General features: G+C 48.3%; 1 protein-coding gene across 1 annotated transcript; it reads right to left on the reverse strand.

Moving 5' to 3' along the window:
- Nucleotides 1-16,208: 16,208 nt before the first annotated feature.
- LOC123110296 (protein AGENET DOMAIN (AGD)-CONTAINING P1) lies at nt 16,209-21,643 on the reverse strand. The gene is made up of 4 exons (XM_044530779.1): nt 21,043-21,643; nt 19,227-19,637; nt 16,806-17,222; nt 16,209-16,569 (listed from the first exon to the last, which is right to left on the reverse strand). Exons 1-4 carry the CDS (start codon nt 21,532-21,534, stop codon nt 16,555-16,557), a joined length of 1,335 nt encoding a protein of 444 aa, XP_044386714.1. The 5' UTR covers nt 21,535-21,643; the 3' UTR covers nt 16,209-16,554.
- Nucleotides 21,644-22,267: the final 624 nt, after the last annotated feature.

Raw genomic sequence — 22,267 nt, forward strand, 5'->3', positions numbered from 1 at the left:
GTGCAACGTCTGGATGCACTCTGAGCTGCGCCACAAGTACAATGTTGACTCCGAGTGTAGAGTAACCCTCTCACTCGGAGGAACAGGTGCGATCCCAGATTCACTCAAACCAAGAAAATCCAAAGAACAGTGGAAACGAAGCAACTACATTCCAATAAAGCAACCAAGTTTAGATAATCCAGCAAGGTTCAACGTCACAAATGAAAGTACTCGAGCATCAGGCTCGAAGGAGTTTTAACGATTACAAAATCCACTCGGCATTCCGAGGAAAATAAATTCATCAAGTTTTTCACTCATCGGGAGGAGGGTTGGCTGGCTTGACAAATGCATCCAAGGCAATGCCATATGCGATGCGAGTGGCTGCGTTGATGAAGGTCTCCATGAAGGATTGGAATTGATGCTTCTTGGTGTTGGCTACTTGCAGAGCCTTCAACTTCTCTTCCTTGAAGTCCCTATAGTGAACACGAACGAGTGATAAAGCGACATCGGCACCACAACATGCAGCAGGCTTCTTCCACGCCTGCACTCGGTCAGGGATGCCATTGAGTCGAGTCATCAGTGACTCAAGGTCATTCTAAAGCACAACCTCTGGCCAGAGCTCCTTGTCGACCCGAGACATTGCAGCTTTCAAGCGAGAAATGTAGTCCAAGATGCTAACAAGTCGAGCTTCCAGTCGCATCATGTTCACGGCAGCTTCATCTTTGACATGGAAGTTGATGGGATCCAGTCCAGTCTTGATCCGCACGGTCTCCTCCTCGAAGTTTTGACAGAATTCTGCAAGCATGGAAAGATAGTGAATCAACAACAACATGGTAGGAACGTTTTTTCAGTCGGATGAAAGGGAATACCTTCAAGCATAAGGAACATCTTCTTGGCGAGATCACCCAGATAAGCTTCCAGCTTGTCCCTCGTGCGAGTCAAGGCTGCTTTCTCCTCCTTCAGCTACACAACCTCTTTTTGCGCCTCATCAACAGCAGCTTTCAGCTTGGCATTCTCATCTTCCAACTTTCCGACTGAAGCCAATTCCCCGTCGGCAAGTTCAGTCTTCTCGCAAGCCGTCTTCTACGCCACAGCAAGGTCAAGATTCTTCTATTCCAAGGCCTGCTTCATTTTGTCTAAAGAAATAACATTCCTTAGACGAGCTTGGAGTTGACGATTTTCACTACGCACATTTGTTCGAGTGGAATCACTCAGTTCAAAGGATAGAAAGGGAAAATGACAGGGCATACAGTCAGCAAGTTGTTACCTCCCATAATTGCCACTTCCTCTTGGGCCTTCTTCAAGTTCTCCTTAGCCAGTTCCAGGTCGATCTTAAGTTGGTTTTTCTCCTTCTCCACAGTGGCGTATTGAGTCCCAAGTTCACAAGATTTCTGCAAATAGCAGCTTGACAAGTCAGTCGACGGTTACTTCAGAATGGAAAAGTGCAAAAATAAGTTACATAGCAAAAGAGTTCTAAGACTACTGCCGAATCAAACATCCAACAGTAGTCTCGGGGACTACACCCAGTGGATGCACTTAGCGTGCCCCTACTGCTTACATTTCCCACTTAGCATGGTCAGCCCAGCTCGAGTGGAAGGAGTAAAAAAACTACAATGGCATCTTTGGGTCTTAGACCACCGCTGACTACCCACAGTCGACCGTGGTCTCGGGAACTACACCCAGTGGGTGCACTTAGCTTGTCCTCACTGGTTCAGTTCCCACTCGACGTGACTTGTCTAAGTCGAGTGGAAGTGTTATAAGCAAACATTTAGAAAAGACCCCCGCCGAATCAAACATTCGACAGCGGTCTCGGGGACTACACCCAGTGGGTGCTCTTAGCGTTCCCCCACTGGACCAAAGTTTTCACTCGACACAACCTGGTCGACTCAAGTGAAAAAGCTACAGTACGGAAAGAAAACACCACTGGGTGAACAGACACAAGTTGCAAAATTCAAGGTAGATGCATGAACATCTTACGAATAATAAAGCAGCAGTTTGCAAAGAGCATGTCTGAACAGAATAAAGGCCAGGACAGAGAAATCAATCAGAAATTAACTTACAATTCCACTTACTTGGACATTGGCTTGAAGAGCAGAGCTGGTGTCATATGCGGCCTTGCTGGTATCATACACCACCTCCATTCGGTCCATCATTAGACCTGCTTGAATCATGGCCTCCTTGGCAGCTCCTACTTGATCCTGTGGGACAGGATAAGCAGCAAACATGTGAGATGACGGAGCAAGTGACTGGACCGATGGAGTAGGAGCATGAACTTGTGCAATGGGCTCTGAAGCCTGAGCAGTCGATGCTGAAGGTTGGTCAGTCGACAGAGGATTAGCAAAGGAGACTGAAGCCCGTGTTGGATCGTTGAGTGGCTGGACTACAGGCTCAGACGACGAGCGAGGAGTTCTGGATCCAGGCACCATCCTGCTCAAAGTTTGACCCCTCCTCCTAGTATTCTTCAGAGGCACATCCTCATCATCATCATCAGGGAGTTGAATAATATTCGTTGGTGTTGCAAACACTCGACGGTGAAATTTCAGTCGATCCCAAAATTCATTAACAGAACACAGAGGCAGTCATGAAGCCACACCTGCTTAAGAGGTGGCCGCATCTGCAGTTTCCGGATCGCCACATTCCTCGTCAATATCCATGGATGTCGCAGACGCAGTAGCAGCACTGAAAATTCCAGATTTCACTCGGTCAAACAAGCCAATGGGTTTACGATAACACAGAAGAACGTAGGAAAGAAATGCTTACGGTCAAGTCACGGGCATAGCCACCTTGATCTTTGGCAAGGCCTTCTGAGGTTTGGGCGGGACAACTTTGGCTTGCTTCGCAGCCTTTTCTGTGGGCTCGGGAGTTGACGTTCGAGTGCGCTTCGGGACCTTGGCACTTGATGCAGCAACCTTGCCACGTCCCCCTGCAGGGTCTTGCAACTGTTTGGATGGATGCTCGGAACAAGGCGATGAGTCGACTTCCTTATTGCTGTTGCTCGAGTCCTCGCTCTCATCTTCACTGTCTTCGGCATATTGGTCGTCGCTACCTTCACTGTCGCTGTCGATCCCTTCCTAGCACTGCTCTCCGTTCGGCATCGAGTGCAGCTTGGTGAAAACCTACAAGACACAAGTTGTGTATATGAGTCGGATTCAAGAACAACCACTCAACAAAGAGAAAAGGAAAAAAACATGGGTATGTGAGCCTGACCTCTCCTGGAGCATTGTTGGCATCGAATGGCAGAATCCTTCTGGCCCCCCTTGGGTTGTCCTTGTTGCTAGTAACGTTTCGGAGCCACTGGGCCACCATCTCCTCGTCAACCTCCTCCGAATGGGTATGATTGGTGTCCTCTGGGCCCGAGTACATCCACATGGGTTGGTCACGGGCTTGCAGGGGCTGGATCCGTCGATTGAGATACACATCCAACAGATCCATCCCCGTCACTCCTCCCTACACACCCAACAGATCCATCCCCGTCACTCCTCCCTTTCCCAATTCAACAACGGCCGCAACCAGCATCGGCACTTCCTCCCTCTCCTCCAGAGCTACCACTAGTGAGCGAGGGGTGCGGAGTCTCTCCATAGTGAAAGGAGGGAGGCCAGTCGACTGACCAGGAGTCGGAATGTCCTTGCAGTAAAACCAGGTCGACTGCCACCCTCTAACTGATTCGGGAAAAGTCACAGGGGGAAAGAAGCTCCTACCCCTCATTTGGATCCCTAACCCCCCACACATCTGGATCACATGCGTTTTTTGGTCGTCTAGGTTAGCTTTCTTCACCGTCCGAAAAGGACAAGTGAATATATGCTTGAAGAGATCCCAGTGCAGGTGACATCCCAAGAAGTTTTCGCACATGGAAATGAATGCAGCAAGGTACAAGATTGTGTTGGGAGGGAAGTGGTGAATCTAGGCTCCGAAGAAGTTCAGGAATCCTTGACAGAATGGGTGTGGAGGCAAAGAAAAACCGCGCTCGACATGGGTGGTGAGGAGAACACACTCACCATCGCGCGGTTGAGGCTCAAATTCATCCCGAGGCAGTCTTCACGACCCAGGAATAATCAAGCCATCATGGGCAAGATTCTCCAAGTCCTCCATCACGATCGTGGAACGAATCCAATCCCCTTGGATCCAACCGGGCGGCAGACCAGACCGCGACGATGATCCCCTCGCCGTCTTCTTCCCCTTCGCCGCTGCTGACGCCTTCTTCGCGCACTCTAGAGCCGTGGTCTTCTCCTTCACCATTGCATGGAGCTTGGGAGGCCCGAGGAGAGGCATGGGGAGCAGAGAGAAAGGAAGCGGAGAAGAAGAGAGAATGGGGATCGATTGAAGGCACTGTACCTCGCATCGGCTCCGACGCCTTTTATGAGGCTGGCTCCGAGTGGCTGAAAGGTGGCCCCCAGCGATCAAATCATATCTAGTCGCAAGCACAGGCTCGATACGTGGCGAAAAAGGCGGCATGGAAACTGAGGAGTCCCAACATGATTCGTTCCGTTTACTGCGCCGTGCCCCGTCCGGCGCGCTTCTCCGAAATTTTGAATCCCGCGATATCTGGAAACTGCAGGGCAGTCAACCGCGTCTAAGATTTTGTGTCCTAATTCACTCGAAGGCTTATCACATTTATTCACTCGGTGACTTCAAGCTACCAGAATTGGTCGAGCTAACTGAAGCAAGATTGAAAGTACCAGTGTGCTTCCCAGACTTCTATGAGATGCCTCCGGAGCATTGAATTGAGTCGGAATTAACTTCAACCTTTCTTCACTCGGACCTCAGTCCATTCGGGGGCTAATGACGAGGACATGTACCTAGGGTAGGGTCTTAGGCCTGACCTAGACACCCCACCCAAGGGCATTGACCTATAGTCAAAGACATTCAAGGACCAACAGAAAGTACCGACTGGAATCACCCTGAAGTGCAATCCACTCGACAGAAGAATCCACTCTGATACCCCAATTCCACTCGACCACAACATAGTCACTCGACCATATGGAGAACCACTCGGAGTACAGAAGAACGAAAGTCACCCAGGATGGAAACGGTCAGGCGTTCACTCTGTAGTCTTAAAGATCATTTATGGCTGGTGACGGTGTCCTGGACTAGCGGGTACTCAACGTGTCGTCTCCCGGTCAGTTGGATTGGGCCGAGGACCCCCATGGCCATATACTCATGGGCCAGTCCGGACAGCTGCCGCATACAAGGAAGAATCCACAAGACTTGGCGATCAAGACAAGGACTCCTCCCTCACCGGCGTATTCGGCTAGGACTCTTGTTATCCTAGGCCTCTGGTGCATTATATAAACCGGGGCCAGGCTAGTCGATAGATATACAACAACAATCATACCATAGGCTAGCTTCTAGGGTTTAGCCTCTCTGATCTCGTGGTAGATCAACTCTTGTACTACCCATATCATCAGTATTAATCAAGCAGGAGTAGGGTTTTACCTCCATCGAGAGGGCCCGAACCTGGGTAAACATTGTGTTCCTTGCCTCCTATTACCATTGATCCTAAGACGCACTGCTTGGGACCCCCTACCCGAGATCCGCCGGTTTTGACACCGACATTGGTGCTTTCATTGAGAGTTCCGCTGTATGATCGGCAAAAGGATCAATGGCTCGACTGCAAGTCAACTGCGACATCGGCTTCTTCGTCACTAGCTCGACTGGTCACCTTGGTTTGACCGAGGACTGCGCCCTACCTCCGATCGTCATGTTTGGATGAAGGCCTTCATTAACACCAACTCCGATCTCTATCAAGATCATGGAGGAGTCATCCATGGAGCTCGGGGGCTCAACGTCAACATTGCCCTCAGGCGACCGTGCTGTTTTTCTGAACAGCAAACTTGTATCCGCCGCCACCGCCTCCTCGAGTGTCGCTTAAGTGATTACATCAGTGGAATTATGCGGAATTAAGTCTACAACAACCCTGCAAAAATTTTGTCGAGTTCCGATGGAGGAATCTCCAGCAATCTCCGATATACCGGAGCCCTGTTGAATCTGGACGAGAATCTGGACGAGTATAGGGCGTGGTATCCAGCATCTAGCTCGGATGTCCTTTGGAGGATCCAATCGTTGATTTGCTTCGGAATTCCCATATCTACCACCTGCCAAAAAATCAGCTCGATCCGACCGTCCAAACTCCGGGAAACTTCCGATTAGTGCATCACTTTTTGGATCTATTTTCTGCGCGAGAACGAATCCGACCCGAATTCATCTTCTTTATGAACGGGATCTCGGACATCCCTTTTGAAGGAAGTTTTCGTATGGGGTGTTGTGTTTTATTCTCAAACACATCCCAGTAGTATTAAAAGTATTCTTGCAATACGAACTTCACCGTCGCGCCGGTGTCAAACCAGCCCGACAACATCACTCCACGGCGGTCGACCTGCATTAGACACATCGTCGCTTTGTTGAGTCGAGCTCAATTTCTTCGGATCATCATCTCGGCCAGCCGAACAATAGTACGACATCACGAAGGATAAATCGTCACCAACATCGCCGCGCCCCATGGATTACACAAAGCGGGCACACCTGCATCGCCACACGGTCACTTCATCAAGCCGGCATCGACCACGTCACGACCTGCATCGCTGGACCGGGGGCTTCATCATCTTTTCATCAACCTACTCCGGAGACTTCGGCGTCGCTGGCCGACCAGCTCCGTCATGTTAGCTGGACCGAGGGCTTTGCCTCGGCGAGCCAACCTTTGCCAGCATCGCCATGTCGTTGCTTTATCGACCATCAGGCGATAGGTGTGCAGATCGAGTCCCAATTTTGGGAATCATCTTTCTTCGGATTGCTACAACAAATAAGCCGGGTGCTATTAATCCTAGTATTTTTTGCTTGTTAGGGTTCATTTTTTCCAATGAATTATTACTCTAGTTTGTCCGTCATATGTACGCAGGTCTATCAAATGGTGGCCGCATTAACGACGGTCGCACGGTGGTTCGGTCAGTTTCTGTACATAGTCCGGCAAATGCCGCATCCGGAACTCGAACCGACCTGTGAATTCAGGCCTTGCCATGCCTTTACCGCATCACGTCGCCGCCCTGCATCGACATTGACTTCGGCGCCAGGCCATATTTCTTTTATTACTCACTTTGCATAAATTATTTGTTATGTAACAATTTTTTATTATTATTATTACTATTATATCCGGTTTGCACTATTCTTTGTGCACAGGAAAATGATCCAGCCGGACTATACCTTTGGCGTCACCTCGGCTAGACGGGGGGCTTCGTCAACACTTCATTACCCCATGTCGGGGACTTTGGCATCACCCTGTCGTCCTGCATTGACCGTGCTATGTCACCACTTCGGAGTGTCGAGCTCCTTGCTCCCCACCTCGGGACCGGCTCGGGGATGGAACATTGTCCCGCATCAAGCTCAGACCGCGTCATCAATACCGAACACATTAACCAGCTAAGTTGTCTTCATTCTCAAAGTTTTAAATTTTTAACTTGTGTTCGGCTCGGCCAAGCATTATAAAAAGTTGCTTGTAAAAATTTCCTTGTCCAAACTTTGTTTGTGACGCGCAAATTCAAATACCCCGTTTACCTGGGGGCTTCCTTCATGAAGATTTTTCCTCTTGCATATGGTTATACTTGTACGGCTTCATTCCTTGTTCGTGTATTACGCCACAATATGCACCATATTGACTTAAGCGATTTGTAAGGTGGGTTGCCTGGCTCCTGTGCTTACCCCTACGTTCCCGATTGTTCGGCTAGGGAGTAAAGGGAGCACCTCTGCGATTATCACGATCGGGTCACCTGAGCCGGACCTCAGACTGAGTGAAGCCGAAAGCTAGCACTCTTATTGTTTTCAATTATGGTCGGCACACAACTGAACTCATGAGTACAAAATATCTATTGCACAAGTCTCATAATAACAATGAGCATCGAAGAAAGGTATCGGTGGGGGTACTATTTTCTTCGAAGATGCTTCTTACTCTTCGCAGTAATATAGCATAAGTTCCCTGAGCGCGCTTTGTCTGTTACAGCCTTATGACCTGATTGCCTGGTTATTGGAAACACCATCGATATTCTCGACAGATGGAGTACATAACACTTTTCGGTCCTTGACCAAAGAGGGAGAAGCCGACGGTCGGTTAAGACGCGTTTAAAGTTCGGTTGAACATAGATATGATATAAGTACTTCGGTACATGCAATCATTCTTTTATCCAAGTCACTTGGGGGCTCTTAAATTTATATGAGTCGTTTTATGATAAGTGTTTTTCTTCTTAGTCGTTGCAAAATTTTTATTATTTATCACTCCTTTTTTCAACACAAGTGTACGGTCACTAGCCGGGGAGCCTAATTTCTCTCTCAAAGCCACTAGAGTTTAGTTTGCTAAACTGGCCTAGTAAGAAATACTCTGCCTTCGGGATAGGAGGTTGAAGCCGTAGGCTGACCCGCTTGAAGTTTTGAGATAGAATGTGTCATGTTAAAGCACGACAGAAGCACCTTTTTTTTCTAAAGTCCAATTTTCGGATTGGCACCGAGCACTTGATCTAGTTCGGACATTAACCTTTTGAATAAGTTTTTTGGCTTTTCGAGCCCATGGCACTTTTAAACTATTTGTGTGTTTTCAGCACAAGTCTCGCAGTGCAACATCGGACACCTTTAGAGATTCGGCAAAAACATTCTCGGATATTGTAATATATGCATCGGTTTCGAATTGTGTCTTCAGTCAATAGTTGGGTTGCCCGGCTCTTGCGCTTGCCTCCTATGTTCCGCTTTGTTCGGCTAGGTGTGCAAAGGGAGAACTACTGCGATTGTGCTTCCAGCTCACATGGTTAAGCACCTTAGTGGAGAAAGCCGAAAACTGACTGTCACAATAAGCGTAAACTGGTCGGCGATCTGATGACGGTGTTAAACGATGGTTCATTCATAACAATGGCCGAAGTGTTTACGGCTTGACCTCGACTGTCGCCGAACACTACCGGGGGCTATTACTGGCCTCCCAAACTAAATCCTCGATATTTTGCTCTTACATTGGAGCTGAGATTTCATGATCATGCTTAGCATTACAACCCAAAGAAAGGAACCGATAGCGGGATTATTTTCTTTGGAAGACATTTCTTCTATTAAACAGTAATATAACATGTCTCTCTGCGTACCTTTGTTTATAAAACTGTATGGCCAGATTGCCTTGTTTGTTGTAAATCTTTGCCCTCATAAAGGCTTTATAAAGTAGGACAAACACTCCTCGGCTATTGGCCGAGGAGGTGGAAGCCGATGGTCGGTCAACAAAGTTTTGTACAATGCGGATCCGAGCATTAAGGACGTAAAGTACTTGGATACATAGAGTCATTACACATAATTTGTGATTTTACTATGGATATCGATCCTTAATTCGGCCTCCCATGCCCGCATTAAGGCTCGGGGGCTACTGGGCTTCGGGCTTATTATTTACAAATATTAAAGGGGCACATCAATCACCTGATCTGGTGTTGCCACCCGACCAGTGTCTCGGGAGCTACTGCATTGCCTGTTCTATGCAGAAAATTTTAAGTGCAATACAGTTTCCGAGGAGATTTTGATTCTCAGGTTGGTCGGCCGCACCCAACCTGAGTCTCAAGGACTGAGCATGCCGCTTTTTGTGTCCCGAAGTATTCTGCCGAGCTAGGACTTGATCCTCGGACCGATTTTGCAAATCAACCTGAGTCTCAGCGGCTACGGGGATCAGCGGTCTTATGTCATCCTTCATGTGCATCTCGGGTTTTAGACCGATACCCACCTTGAGGGCTACTGGCTATGTATCTCGGCAGAGAATAAATTGCACCAATCAAGAATATTGACAAAAATCGGCCCACATTCGGGGTGGTGCACCACCTCGGAAGCAGTTCGGCATAAAGCTCAGGCGCTAGTGGCTAGCTCCATAGAGGGCATTTCTGGCATTAAGCTCGGCTAAACTCCCTCAAACTTATTTGAACCAAGGTGATTTACGACACCTCGGATACAGTCCGGCGTTGGAGCTCGGATACATAGTCCGGCGTTGGAGCTCGGATACATTCTGGCGTTAGAGCTGGAAAGCAGTCCGGCGTTGGTGCTCGGCTGCAAAAGATACCTCGAATGCAGTCTGGCGTTGGAGCTCGGACGCAAGAGGATGCTGCCGCCCGGGAACAACTTCAAACCCGAGGTGTGGCATAAAAATAACAAGGCATTGATAAAGGCCGGAAACTTAAAGGGGCTCCTCGAATACCCGACGTGTAAACTCGTCGAATGCATTTCGGCAATCCTCAAGATCAAAGATGAGAAGATTTGTTGAACCAGTTTTCAAGACCGGCAACCAAAGATGAAGAACAGTTCGGAAGAATCGGGGAGCATCCCTAACTTGAAGACCGGTTCAGGGGGCTACTGACGGTGTCCTGGACTAGGGGGTACTCAACGCGTCGTCTCCCGGTCAGTTGGATTGGGCCGAGGACCCCCATGGCCGTATACTCATGGGCCAGTCCGGATAGCTGCCGCATACAAGGAAGAATCCACAAGACTTAGCGATCAAGACAAGGACTCCTCCCCCACTGGCGTATTCGGCTAGGACTCTTGTTATCCTAGGCCTCTGGTGCATTATATAAACCGGGGCCAGGCTAGTCGATAGATATACAACAACAATCATACCATAGGCTAGCTTCTAGGGTTTAGCCTCTCTGATCTCGTGGTAGATCAACTCTTGTACTACCCATATCATCAATATTAATCAAGCAGGAGTAGGGTTTTACCTCCATCGAGAGGGCCCGAACCTGGGTAAACATTGTGTTCCTTGCCTCCTGTTACCATTGATCCTAAGACGCACTGCTTGGGACCCCCTACCCGAGATCCGCCGGTTTTGACACCGACAGCTGGCTTTACCAGTAACGCCCCATCTTAACTCACATTGAACCCTGTGTAACAGAGGTCTGAGAGGGTCCTGACGCACTCTATATAAAGCCAAACTCCTCCTCTGGCACAAGGGTTCGCACCCCTTGTAACATTCACGCATAATCTAGTCGACACGGCCTCAAGGCACCGAGACGTAGGGCTTTTACCTCCTCCGAGAGGGGCCTGAACTCGTAAACTTACGTGTACAACCTCACCATAGCTAGGACCTTGCCTCCTCCTATGTACTCCCTATTCTTACTGTCAGACTTACTCCCACGACATGCGTCCTACCCGTCCGCGCGTGTCCGTCTGGACGCAAATGCGGCCCAAAATTGGGGCGCGAACGGGTCAAAAGCGGACGAAAAACAAACATTTTTAAAGAAAATTCCAACAGATTGCTGGTAAAAATAGATGTTTGTCTGTTTGCACCCATGTGTTGGGCCCATTTTCTATCCGTTTATCCATAAATGAACGCGGCTGAGGTCGCTCGTTAGAGTTGCCCTTAGAGCAACTCCAACGGGGCGACCTAAAACGGACGACAATTTTGTCCGCTTTATGTGTGTTTGGGTCGCCCGCCCAGCGTCCACCCTATTTTAGATTTGAGTCGGCAGTGCGCCCAACGCGCCGACCCATTTCATGTCCGCACTCATTTTTTTTCTAAAAAGGCCTGCGGCCATAGATCATGCCGGGGGCCATGTCTCATGTCGGCACAATGTCGGCTTCAAAAAATATCACCACAGTTCATGTTGGCGCACTCGCCAGCGGCCGACACACATGCCAGCACACAGAAGGGGTGGGACTTGAGTTCGACGACGACATCGCAGCCCCGTGGTCATGCCAGCACACCCGCTGGCATAAAAAAAAGATGGCGCTCGCCGTCGTAGATCACTCTTCATCGAACTTGAGCATGTCGGCCTGCATCTTCTCGAACCACGACCTCTTCCTTGGCGACACGGTGTTGAGATCCACCTTCATGATCTCCATCACGGTCACCATGCTCGCGAGAGCCGCTTCTTTCGCCTTGGTCTTGGCGTTGGCGGCCTCGATCTCTAGCATCTTGGCTTGCTTCTCCGCCTCCATCTCAAGCATCTTGGCTTGCTTCTCCATGTCCATCTAAAGCATCTTGGCTTGCTTCTCCGTGTCCATGTCGGGGGCTAATGACGTTCATTTGCTCTTCTTGTCTTGCCGGCGCTTCTCTTCCCTTGAGTCATTCTTGGTCATCATGCCCTCCACGGTTGCGATCAAGGCGATCGACGTCGTATCCCGCTTGTCCTCCTTCTTGGAGTTGGTTTTCATGCGCGGGGGGCGCGAGGCTTGCCTTTGCCGGAGGGCGCGGTCGGCATGCCGGACGAGGCGAGGCCGCGACGGCGTCGAGGTCGTCGTCCATGTCGGGGGTGGGGCGGGAGCGCGCGGGGCGGGAGGGTTTTTGGGGGAAATGGGGGAAAATGATGGCGGCTGCCACCGGACTGCGGGCCCGAGAGAAGGAGAAGGCGCGCACGCGTCCGTCTCGTGTCCGCGCTGACACAAATCCGGCTCAAAAATGAACCGGAAATGGGTCGGCACGCGGACGCCAAGCAGAGGCGCATCCGTTTGGGTCGGCGCGTTAGGCCGACTTTTGTGTCCGCGCCGACCTAAACGAACGCCAGCGGACGAAATGAGTCGTCCCGTTGGAGGTGAACTATAGTTCATCAACGAACCAAACATGCCTTGGTCCCGGTGGTTAACATGCATAGTACTGCCAACTCTGCACCTGACCGTCTTGTCAATATCTTTGCACAGCTGTGCCCCCCAAAAAAATGTCTTTGCAAATTGCAAAGCTCCACGGTTTAGCCGAGGAGGACGGATCCCTGGTCCTGTCACTGCCTGTGCATAAATGTCGAAGCATTTCTGCTCGTGCTGCCATTAGTTGCAGCAGGATTCAGTTGCTGCTGCTGCCGTTGTGGTATGCAAATGCAATGGGTGCACGCAACAGCTTTGTACTGTACTGGCTGGCCCTCTCGACATTAAGCGCTGCTGGCCAAGCAGCAGCTAGCTGGTTGGATCTCACTCCATCCGTTCACAAATATGATACCGTCTGTTTTACTCTCCGATCCAACAAGTTATACTAAAAAAGCGTCAATTAATTTGGATAGGAGGGAGTAACTTTTTCTGAACCAGATGTATTATATAGTCATGTTTTAGTGTGTTTGTTTTCTCATTTCGATCCGTAAATAATCAATATTGAAATATCAAAAACATCTTGCACTTGTGAACGGAGGGAGTACTTGCGAGCCATCCTGCTTCCTCTCAGTTTGCCTTTCAAGAAGAAAGCAAGTTAGGGCCAGTTCTTTTGCAGCTTATTTCAGCTTATTGTCAAAAAAAGCTATAAGCTGAAAAGAACTCATTTTAGAGAAGCCAGCTCAGCTTATTTCTACCTCCTCCTTCACAATGAGAAAAAGCTGGGGTCGGGTGGCTTCCCGCAGCTTCTGACTTAAAAACGAAAGGGTATAGGGACGTGCAGATCGATTTGAGCATAGTCGGTCTACCATCAACAAAAAATTTAAGGAGGTCTTGTTGTGTGTGTACCGTATGGCCGGTGATTACATTCAACCCAAAGATCGATCTTTCACCCAAGTTCATGACTCTCTTACAAAAACAAGATTTTGGCCTCACTTCAAGGATGCCGTTGGGGCAATAGATGGAACACATATTGAATGTGTTGTGCCTGCAAGTGAGCAACCTAAGTATTGCAACAGGAAAGGTTCGACAACTCAGAATGTCATGGCGATTTGCGATTTTGATATGAGATTTATGTTTGTTGTTGCTGGATGGCCTGGATCTGTTCATGACACACGTGTACTCAATGATGCACAAGTTGAATATTCCTACTTTCCACACCCTCCAGACGGTAATGACTTGTACATGCATTCTTGTGCTCTAATGTTTTGCATGAACTAATTGGTTTTGGTCATCTTTATTACCAATCCAGGCAAATATTATCTTGTTGACTCTGGATATCCAAACAGAGTTGGATATCTAGCACCATACAAAGGACAACGCTACCATGTACCCGATTTCCAACAAATACCACCACGAGGAAGATATGAGACCTTCAATCATCTACATTCATCACTACGGAATGTCATTGAACGATCGTTCGGTGTTCTAAAGATGAAATGGAGAATCCTCCTCGGCATCACTCGGTACAAACCTGCTACGCAAACAAAGATCATTACTGCATGCGCGTGTCTTCATAACTTCATTCGTGAGAGCAAACTAAGTGATCAACATTTTGACATGGTTGAGAGTGGATCTTATGCTCATGAGGAGAGCCTTTCTCATCACCATGCACCCATTGATGATGGTACTATGGGTTCCATCCGTGATGCTATTGCTACAAGTGTTTTCCCTTGATGGTTAGCTGTAGGGTGCAGTACTGCTAGGGTGTATGCTTTTGTTGGGAGAACCATGTAATAATTTAGGGATCATTTTTATTCAGTACTTCTCAAGTACTTGTACTACATGAGATAGTGATGCACGTATGATATTATGATATTCGTATGCGAGACAATGATCTTCCTTATGCTTGATTATAACAAGTTTTAGTGCTTGAAAATCAATTTATGTTCATATGGGCAACAAAATGATAAAAATAGCGCAATATCATTTAATCCGAACAACGGTACAGTTCAAGGGCATTACAGACTTTTCACTGACCATACCACACAGAAGCTGAAAAAACAAGCACTGAAAAGAACTGGCTAGCTTATTTTCTAGAGCTTATTTTCACAGCAGCTTATCTTGAGCTTATTTCCACAGCAGCTTATCTTGAGCTTATTTCCACAGCATACCTCAAAAGAACTGGCCTTTTGTGTACCAACAAATTACCCAAATTTAAAGAAAACCGGTTAGCAATGTACTCTCTCGGTCGCATAATATAAGACGTCTTACATTATGAACGGAGACAGTACTTTTCGTATGTATTGCAGATGTGGTGTCCCTTAGGCCAACTCCACTGCACGACCCCAAATGGACGTCCGCTTTGTCCAGATTTTGTCCGTTTGGGATGGCAATGGGTAGCAAAACGGACATGCATGTCCGGCTTCAGTTGAAGTTGCCCAACGCGGCAGATTACCCCAAAATGTCCGCGGACAGGTTTATTAGTTTTTAAACTTTTTTTATTAGTTTTTAAACTTTTTTTATTCACGTCCACCCCGGACAGGTTTTGGGGTGCGACCGCGCGTTGGGCGCACCCACGACCCATCGGACAAACGCGGACATGGGCGAACCCATCGGCGCCCCAAAGGGACAAAATCCGGCCAAACCAGACGTCCGTTTGGGGTCGCGCGGTGGAGTTGGCCTTACACTGCCTCAATCCATCTTTTGTGTGTGTGTGTGTGTGTGTGTGTGTGTGTGTGTGTGTGTTGGGGTGTTGAAAACCGCCTCTGTCAAAGCAGGTAATTGTTAAGCAATGCTTTTCATGAGTGAGAAAGGAAAAGGATGAAAGAGGGGGAAATTTCAACGGTAGGGGGTGTACTTGTTGGTGAGGGGTTGAGATCCTCTGCAATACCGTATGATGTTGTAGTGTCGATGACATATGGGGTCAGGTCCCACATGACAGTGACTGTACAGCATCGTACGTGCACGTGCATCGGCCGGTTCGATGCATGGGTGATACAGTATGGACCAGCGGCGGTACGAGTGAATAGCCCAGCGACCAGCGGCGGTCCTGCTAGTAGGCGCAGTTTGGGACAGGGGCATCTCAGGAGCAATTGAATGCCTGCTGCCACGCCACGTCTGTTGTCATCTGGAGGAATCTTTGGAAAGTGGCGAGTTCTCATTCGAAACGACTACCATACCATCTAAACGAAAACGAAAGGTCCGGCAAAATCCCAACAGATTTTTGGCGGCCACTGTTCTTTTCCTGGTGGTGTTGCATCATTTTTTTAACTAACATGATCGTATCTGATTTCGCACAAAAAAACCAACAACTCAGGTAGAGTGTCGCTGCCTCCCGCTCCGAAGAGCAAAAACGTTTGAAGCTGAGACAGAAACATTCTGTTGGATCACACTTTGTGTCTCAACTTTGCACTAATTTAGATGTGTTGATGCACATATCGCACACGACACAACACAGAGAAAATGCTATTTGCATGGCCCCGTCAAAATAAACTCGCGCCTAGTACAACCACGACGCGTCGTCACTATCAACAAACCTTCGTCGTCCTCTACCGCCAAGGCAATCAATCCGGCCATGTTCCCTCCCTCACGCCACATTGAATTCCAACTTTTAAACCGGGGCGTAGCCAACACAGTTATCACAAGGACGAACGAACCGTTGGCGGTTACACTCGGCTCAAGTGCTTAAAACGCTCCATGCAGGCCAGATCACACGGAACGAATGCACAACAGCAATCTACGGCGAGCACGGCTCGATTTTCAGACGCGGGGACTCGCGGAATCGTGAATAGCGACGATGTTCACACAGGTTTGTTCTTAGGTGGTTTACATAAAAGCACGACGAACCTTACTTGCGACGGTGAAAGTCTCCCGTCGACGAACATCTCATCTAGCTCACCTGCTGCGGGAATGGCAATGCAGAAAGGCCATCTACTGCCGATTTGCTGGCCTTTCCATGCGCATAACACAGCTTCAGTTCAGCGAGCATCATAACTAGTGAAGCCACTCTCTCATGGGTACTAATTATCCCAGGCTCCTGTACAAAAAATGCGTGCATCCCTTCAGCCGTCACATCTCCAATGCCTGCAAGGATCATAGATTGTCAATGAAAAACTGAGTTTGGACAAACACATGTGATTGACCGATAGCAAAGAAACAGATGGTGATAATAATAACTGAATGTAAAGATGAGACAAACATGGGTAGTAGCTATCCAGCTGTGCTAGCTGCTATCAGTAAATCATCATCACTAGTGCTAATTTCATTATCAGCTGTGAACTTAGATGCGGAGAAAACGGATAGGCCGTAGAGGTTATTACCGGGGAAGCCTGCATCCACCTTCCCCCCACCCAATCGCAGTGACGCCTCAGCTGCTCGAGCTCAAACTCATCCTGCTCCTTGTACGCCTTGAAGTAAACCTTGTACTTCTGGTCGCTGAGGACCTCGGATATCACGCCGACCCACCACCCATCGTTGGTGTAGGCGTCGATCTCGTCAAGGACCTTGAAACCGCTGGTGACAGGGATGGCCGGAGGAGAGGGCCTGATGTGCTCCTCCCCTATGGTTTCTTTCAGAGGCGTGGTCTCGTCATCGTCCTTCAGTGCATCATACTCCACAAGGAACTTGTGTCCCACGGATTTGATGACGGTCCCCTGGAACCACGCTCCGTGGAAACCTTCCTCGTCGCTGCTGACTTCAACCCTGTCGCCTCCTGTGAATTTTGTTCCCGACAGATTCTGAAAGATGGCCAAAGGCCGTAGAAAGGCGACAATGGTTAGAAACGTTGGCAGTTTAAATTGCTTTAAACATAAAGTACAGAGGAATAAGTAATCATCATCGTTGATGTGAGTTTGCATCCCATTTTACAATTTCCGAATTCAACAGACAACAAAGATTTATTCTAGGTTCACCAAACTTAGAACCTGCCCACAGATTCTTTTGATAAATTTGATCTACTGGATGAGAGAGCACTGATAATACCAGAATAGGCAAACAGTTTGATTGTGCAAGTGATTATCTGACTGATGTAATTGTCGTGGATGTGGCTCATAACATATTTGATATTTTTGGCAATTAGTACTATATCCACTAGGCAACACAAACAGAGACGGTATAAGATGCTACATTTGGTCATCCTTAGTTCCTAAGTACAGACAACAATACGATGCCTCTTTAGCAGTGTCAAGTAATGGAGCTAATTCTTCCTCAAAAACAGAAGAAGTTTCATTCTCTCAGATTTAGTTTTTAAATATATTCATATCTGTGTATCCGCAAGAGGGTGGTGAAGTGGTAGGTACTTCAGCTAAAAGAGGCCAGAGATGAATGTTTCATCCCTTTGATCGAGAAAAAACAATAAAAAGAGGAGGCAACAGGGTGAATTGCATATTGTGTTACTGAAACAGATATGAGTTTGCATCGCATCTTACAACTTCAGAATTCAACACGAAACACAGATTTATTCTAATTTCACCAAACTTAGAGGAACTGCCCAGGGATTCTTTTGATTAATTTGGTTTGCTGGATGAGAGAGCATTGATAATACCGGAATAGAGAACTCTAGAGTCCAGCTGTTCCTTGAATTTCCCTCTCATCAAGTTATAAACTCAATCAGTTTGACTGTGCAAGTGATTGTCTGGCTGATGCAATTGCCATGGATGTGGCTCATAACATATTTGATTTTTGTTGGCGATTAGTACTATATCCACTGACAAGAGGCTAGGCAACAAAAAGAGACAGTAAAAGGTGCTACATTTGGTCATCCTTAGTTCCTAAGTACAGATAATACGATGCCTCTTTAGCAGTGTCAAGTAATGGAGCTGATTCTTCCTCAAAAACAGAAAAAGGTTTCATTATCTCTGATTTAGTTTTTAATATGTTCCTACCTGTGTATCTGCAAGAGGGTGGTGAAGTGGTAGGTACTTCAGCTAAAAGAGGCCAGAGATGTATGTTTTATCCCTTTGATCCAGAAAAACAATAAAAAGAGGAGGCAACAGGGTGAACTGCATATTGCGTCACTGGAACAGATATCACGGCAGCAGGATTAATAACTAATAATTTAGCCAGGTTAACAATTCTGAGAAGAAAATATATCTAATATCTCGAGTTTGTTAACATAGTTCCTGCACACAAATTTCATAGTTAAAGCCTTAAAGGGAACTGCGCAATTGACCATGCAATAGTTAGAAAATGCCAGAACAAGAGCATCACGAATCACCACAAAATTCTTAAGCACTAATACAGCAAATATTGGTATCAACCACAGCTCATGTGTCAACAAAAACTGCAAAGTTCTCTGAAAACAGGAATTGAAAACCATAGAAGTACGGATTAGGAGCTGTGCTGTTGGACCACAGGAAAAACACAGGAATTTTCTCTAGATACTAGTCATGAACGTATGCCATAGTTGCCATGCACATAAAGGAAAAAAATCCAAGAGATACAATCTCATGCTAAAAGTCCTCATAGGAAAGCGATCCAAGAGATATGGTTGCCTATCCAACACTCCCTGTAGAAAAAATCATATGGATTGAAATCATCCAATTCAAAGAGGCAAATAGGCTTGATTCATAAGTAAAAGTAGGTTTCGCTACAAGGAAAGCAACTTTAAGAATCCTCACCTTTTCACACCATAGAAATTGATTATAGCACTAAGAACATAAACACATAAAAGCAGTGCAGGAAGCATCGACATAAAGTGCAAACATTTCAAAGAAATGTAACTCGAAAGATTCTGTACACACCTGTGCAACTTGCTTCCATTGGTTATCAGTCCAGTCATATCGAAGCCTCAGTGTGTTCTGGTGTAACTGAACCTTCTTTCCTGAAGTTCTTAACTTAAATGTATACGTTAACTTGGGATGGATCTCAGTGATCTTCCCTGGCCACCAGCCATCATCCTGGAAGCCTTCAACATCATCATTGATGCAGAAACTAATAACTGATGCATGTGGCGGGCAAGGTCTGATGTGCTTGATATCGACAATCTCATTGAACCGTTCACTACCCTTCCAGAAAGGGTACTCCACCAAGATGTTATTTTTCCAGATAGTCTTTGCAACAATTGCAGGGAACCAAGCAACAACAGAATCAGCTTCCAACCTGGCAACTTCTATTTGTGCTCCTTTCGCATACGGCATTCTCTTGGATGTCTCCTGGTAGACAAAGAGTAGTTGTTCAGCAACCAATAATTAAAAGAAGGTGATAAAAATACACAAGTAAAGAAAACTTTGAAAAGTAAGAAACTCTAATATAAAATTACCATGACCAACACAATTGAGGGCATAATATAGAAGTTGATACCTACTCCCTCCGTCCGAAAAAGCTTGCCCCTCAAATGGATGTATCTAGCACCAAGTTAGTGCTAGATACATCCATTTGAGAGACAAGATTGGGACGGAGGGAGTAGGTATCAACTTTATGCTAGATACATCCATTTCGGACGGAGGGAGTATAACTCTAGAGCAATCAGAAAAGGAATCCAAATCATCCCATATGTTCTATCCTAGCCGATGATTACATGCACTTAAGACGCACCTAGAAGTAAAAGATAAAATACCAACATATGTAATATATAGGAGAAAACAGAAATCCCTCTAAAACAATAAATTTCAGCATAAAGCATTTGGAAGATCATCAACAATTCAGGAATGTAGTTCCATAACAATCTTGTCATGTCAACTTGCACTGAGGCTCAGAAACTGTAATAAAAGAAACATGCCAGGAGAAGTAACAGCAGCGTTCTCGACCATCAACGCATTGCAGATGTACACCAAGTCACAAACTAGGTTCACTTTGTTTCAGTATGATACATATTTACTATAACAAAAACATGTCAGGAGAAGTAACAGCAGCAATATCGACCAGCAACTCATTGCAGATGTACACCAACTAGGCTCACTTTGTTTCGGTATGAATCTATATAACACATTCAACAAATCCAACTAGCTTGGTCTGACAACTACAAACCGCCATTTGTTAATAAGTACTCCCTCTGTACCACAATACTAGTAGTTGGGAGAACTAAGTTTTAGTTCCCCAGCTACAAGTATTATGGTACAGAGGGAGTAGAACACATGCCCTCCGGAAGCCCAGAGGAATTTATTCAATAAATTTGATGAACTGAAATCTTCCAGACAGTGGGGCACAAGCACTACACCTAGAAAGTGCACTCCATCAAATACAACATTCAGCAACAATCCATCAATACCACACTTAACAAAAGCGCAGAAGCAACGACACTAATCTCGCATTTGCAATGCTAATGCAGAAAACTCCAGCGCATTGCAAATTTGCAAGATCATCTTGTAAATCATAACCCTAACCAGACTACGAGAGAACAAAATGGGATTCCCCACAGAAACCCTAACCACGAAATCACATGGAGATGAATGCGCTACCGCATTCAACAACAAAGCCTAGGTAACAGCAATCCGACGAACATTGCAAGATGTTCTTCTACTAACCCTAACCATGGAACAAAGGGGGCTCCCCCAGTTTGAATGGGGATACAACGGCACAAAAAGACGATCTTTTTGCAAGATGTGCTGGAACTCGTACCATGTCCTCGGGGGAGCGCCACTCGCCGGCGACCCACTCGAGGTGGGGCCGGACATCGGCCGCGTCGAACTCTGCCTCCTCCCTCGTCGCCGGGAAGCAAACCGCGACCTTCCCGCCCGCCCGGTCGCCGCCGAGGAGGGCGACGCCGAGCCACCACGCGCCGTCTCGGAGCGCGTCCACGGCGGCGTGCTCAGCGTGGGGCGCCGGCGACGGTGTCGGTGGGCGCGGGCGGACCTGTGACGCGGGCACGGTCTCCGGGAGAGCGCGGCCGGAGGCCCCCGAGACGGCGAGGGCGTCGTACTCGACCGCGTAGCTGCGGAGGTCGGGGTCGAAGCGCGCGACGACGGCGGGGAGGTGGGCCCCGCGGTAGGCTCCCTCGTCCGGGAACACCTCCACCGCTTCGCCGACGGAGAAGACCTCAGTGGGCTCCGCCGGATCCGAAGCCCGCGATGGCGCCGGCGCCGGCTGGCGGCGGAGTCGCGGCGACCGCATTGGGGTTTCGGTGGAGGCGGAGTCGCTGGGTGGGTAGTGTGGACTGGACTGGGCAGTGGGGAGAGCAGAGCACAGCAGGCGGCGGGCAGAAGAGAACGAGGAAACGTGGGTGGGTATTGATTAATCTACTATCTACTACCACTATAAAAGAAAGAAAGGGACGGATCCAAACAATCACATCCATTCATCGTCAAAATCTAATGGTCCTTAATCGTTCTGTGTTTAACGCTACCAACCACGCAACAAGCCACGATCGATCGCTAATCGCCCCGCACTAAGAAAATCGGTCGCCCGCACGACCTTCACCTTCTCCTCCCCCGTCGTTCGCCTCCCGCAGCCTCGCGCCGAGCAACAGGAAACCGCGCCCTTCACCGCTGCCTCGCGCCGCCGGAGCCATGGGAAGCCGCCGTAGCTCACCGGGAGCCCGCCCCCGCCGCGTCGTTCGCCGCCTCCCCAGCCGCGGGAGCCCGCCCCCACCGCGGGTCACCGCCTCCCCAGCCACGGGAGCACGCCCCCGCCGCGGGAGCCGTTCCGCCACGGGTCGTCGCCTCCCCAGCCACCGGAGCCGCCCCGCCGCGCCCTTCTCCGCCTCCTGCAGCCGCCGCCGGTCGCCGCGCCCGTCGCCCCGGGAGCCGCCCCACCGGAGCCGCCGCCCGTCGCGCGCCGGGGGAGCCCCGCCGCAGGTCGCCTCCCTTCGCCGGGGGAGAGCCGGAGCCGCCGCCCGTCGCACGCC

The sequence above is a fragment of the Triticum aestivum genome, chromosome 1B (genome assembly GCF_018294505.1).
Source record: "Triticum aestivum cultivar Chinese Spring chromosome 1B, IWGSC CS RefSeq v2.1, whole genome shotgun sequence".
NCBI lineage: Eukaryota > Viridiplantae > Streptophyta > Magnoliopsida > Poales > Poaceae > Triticum > Triticum aestivum.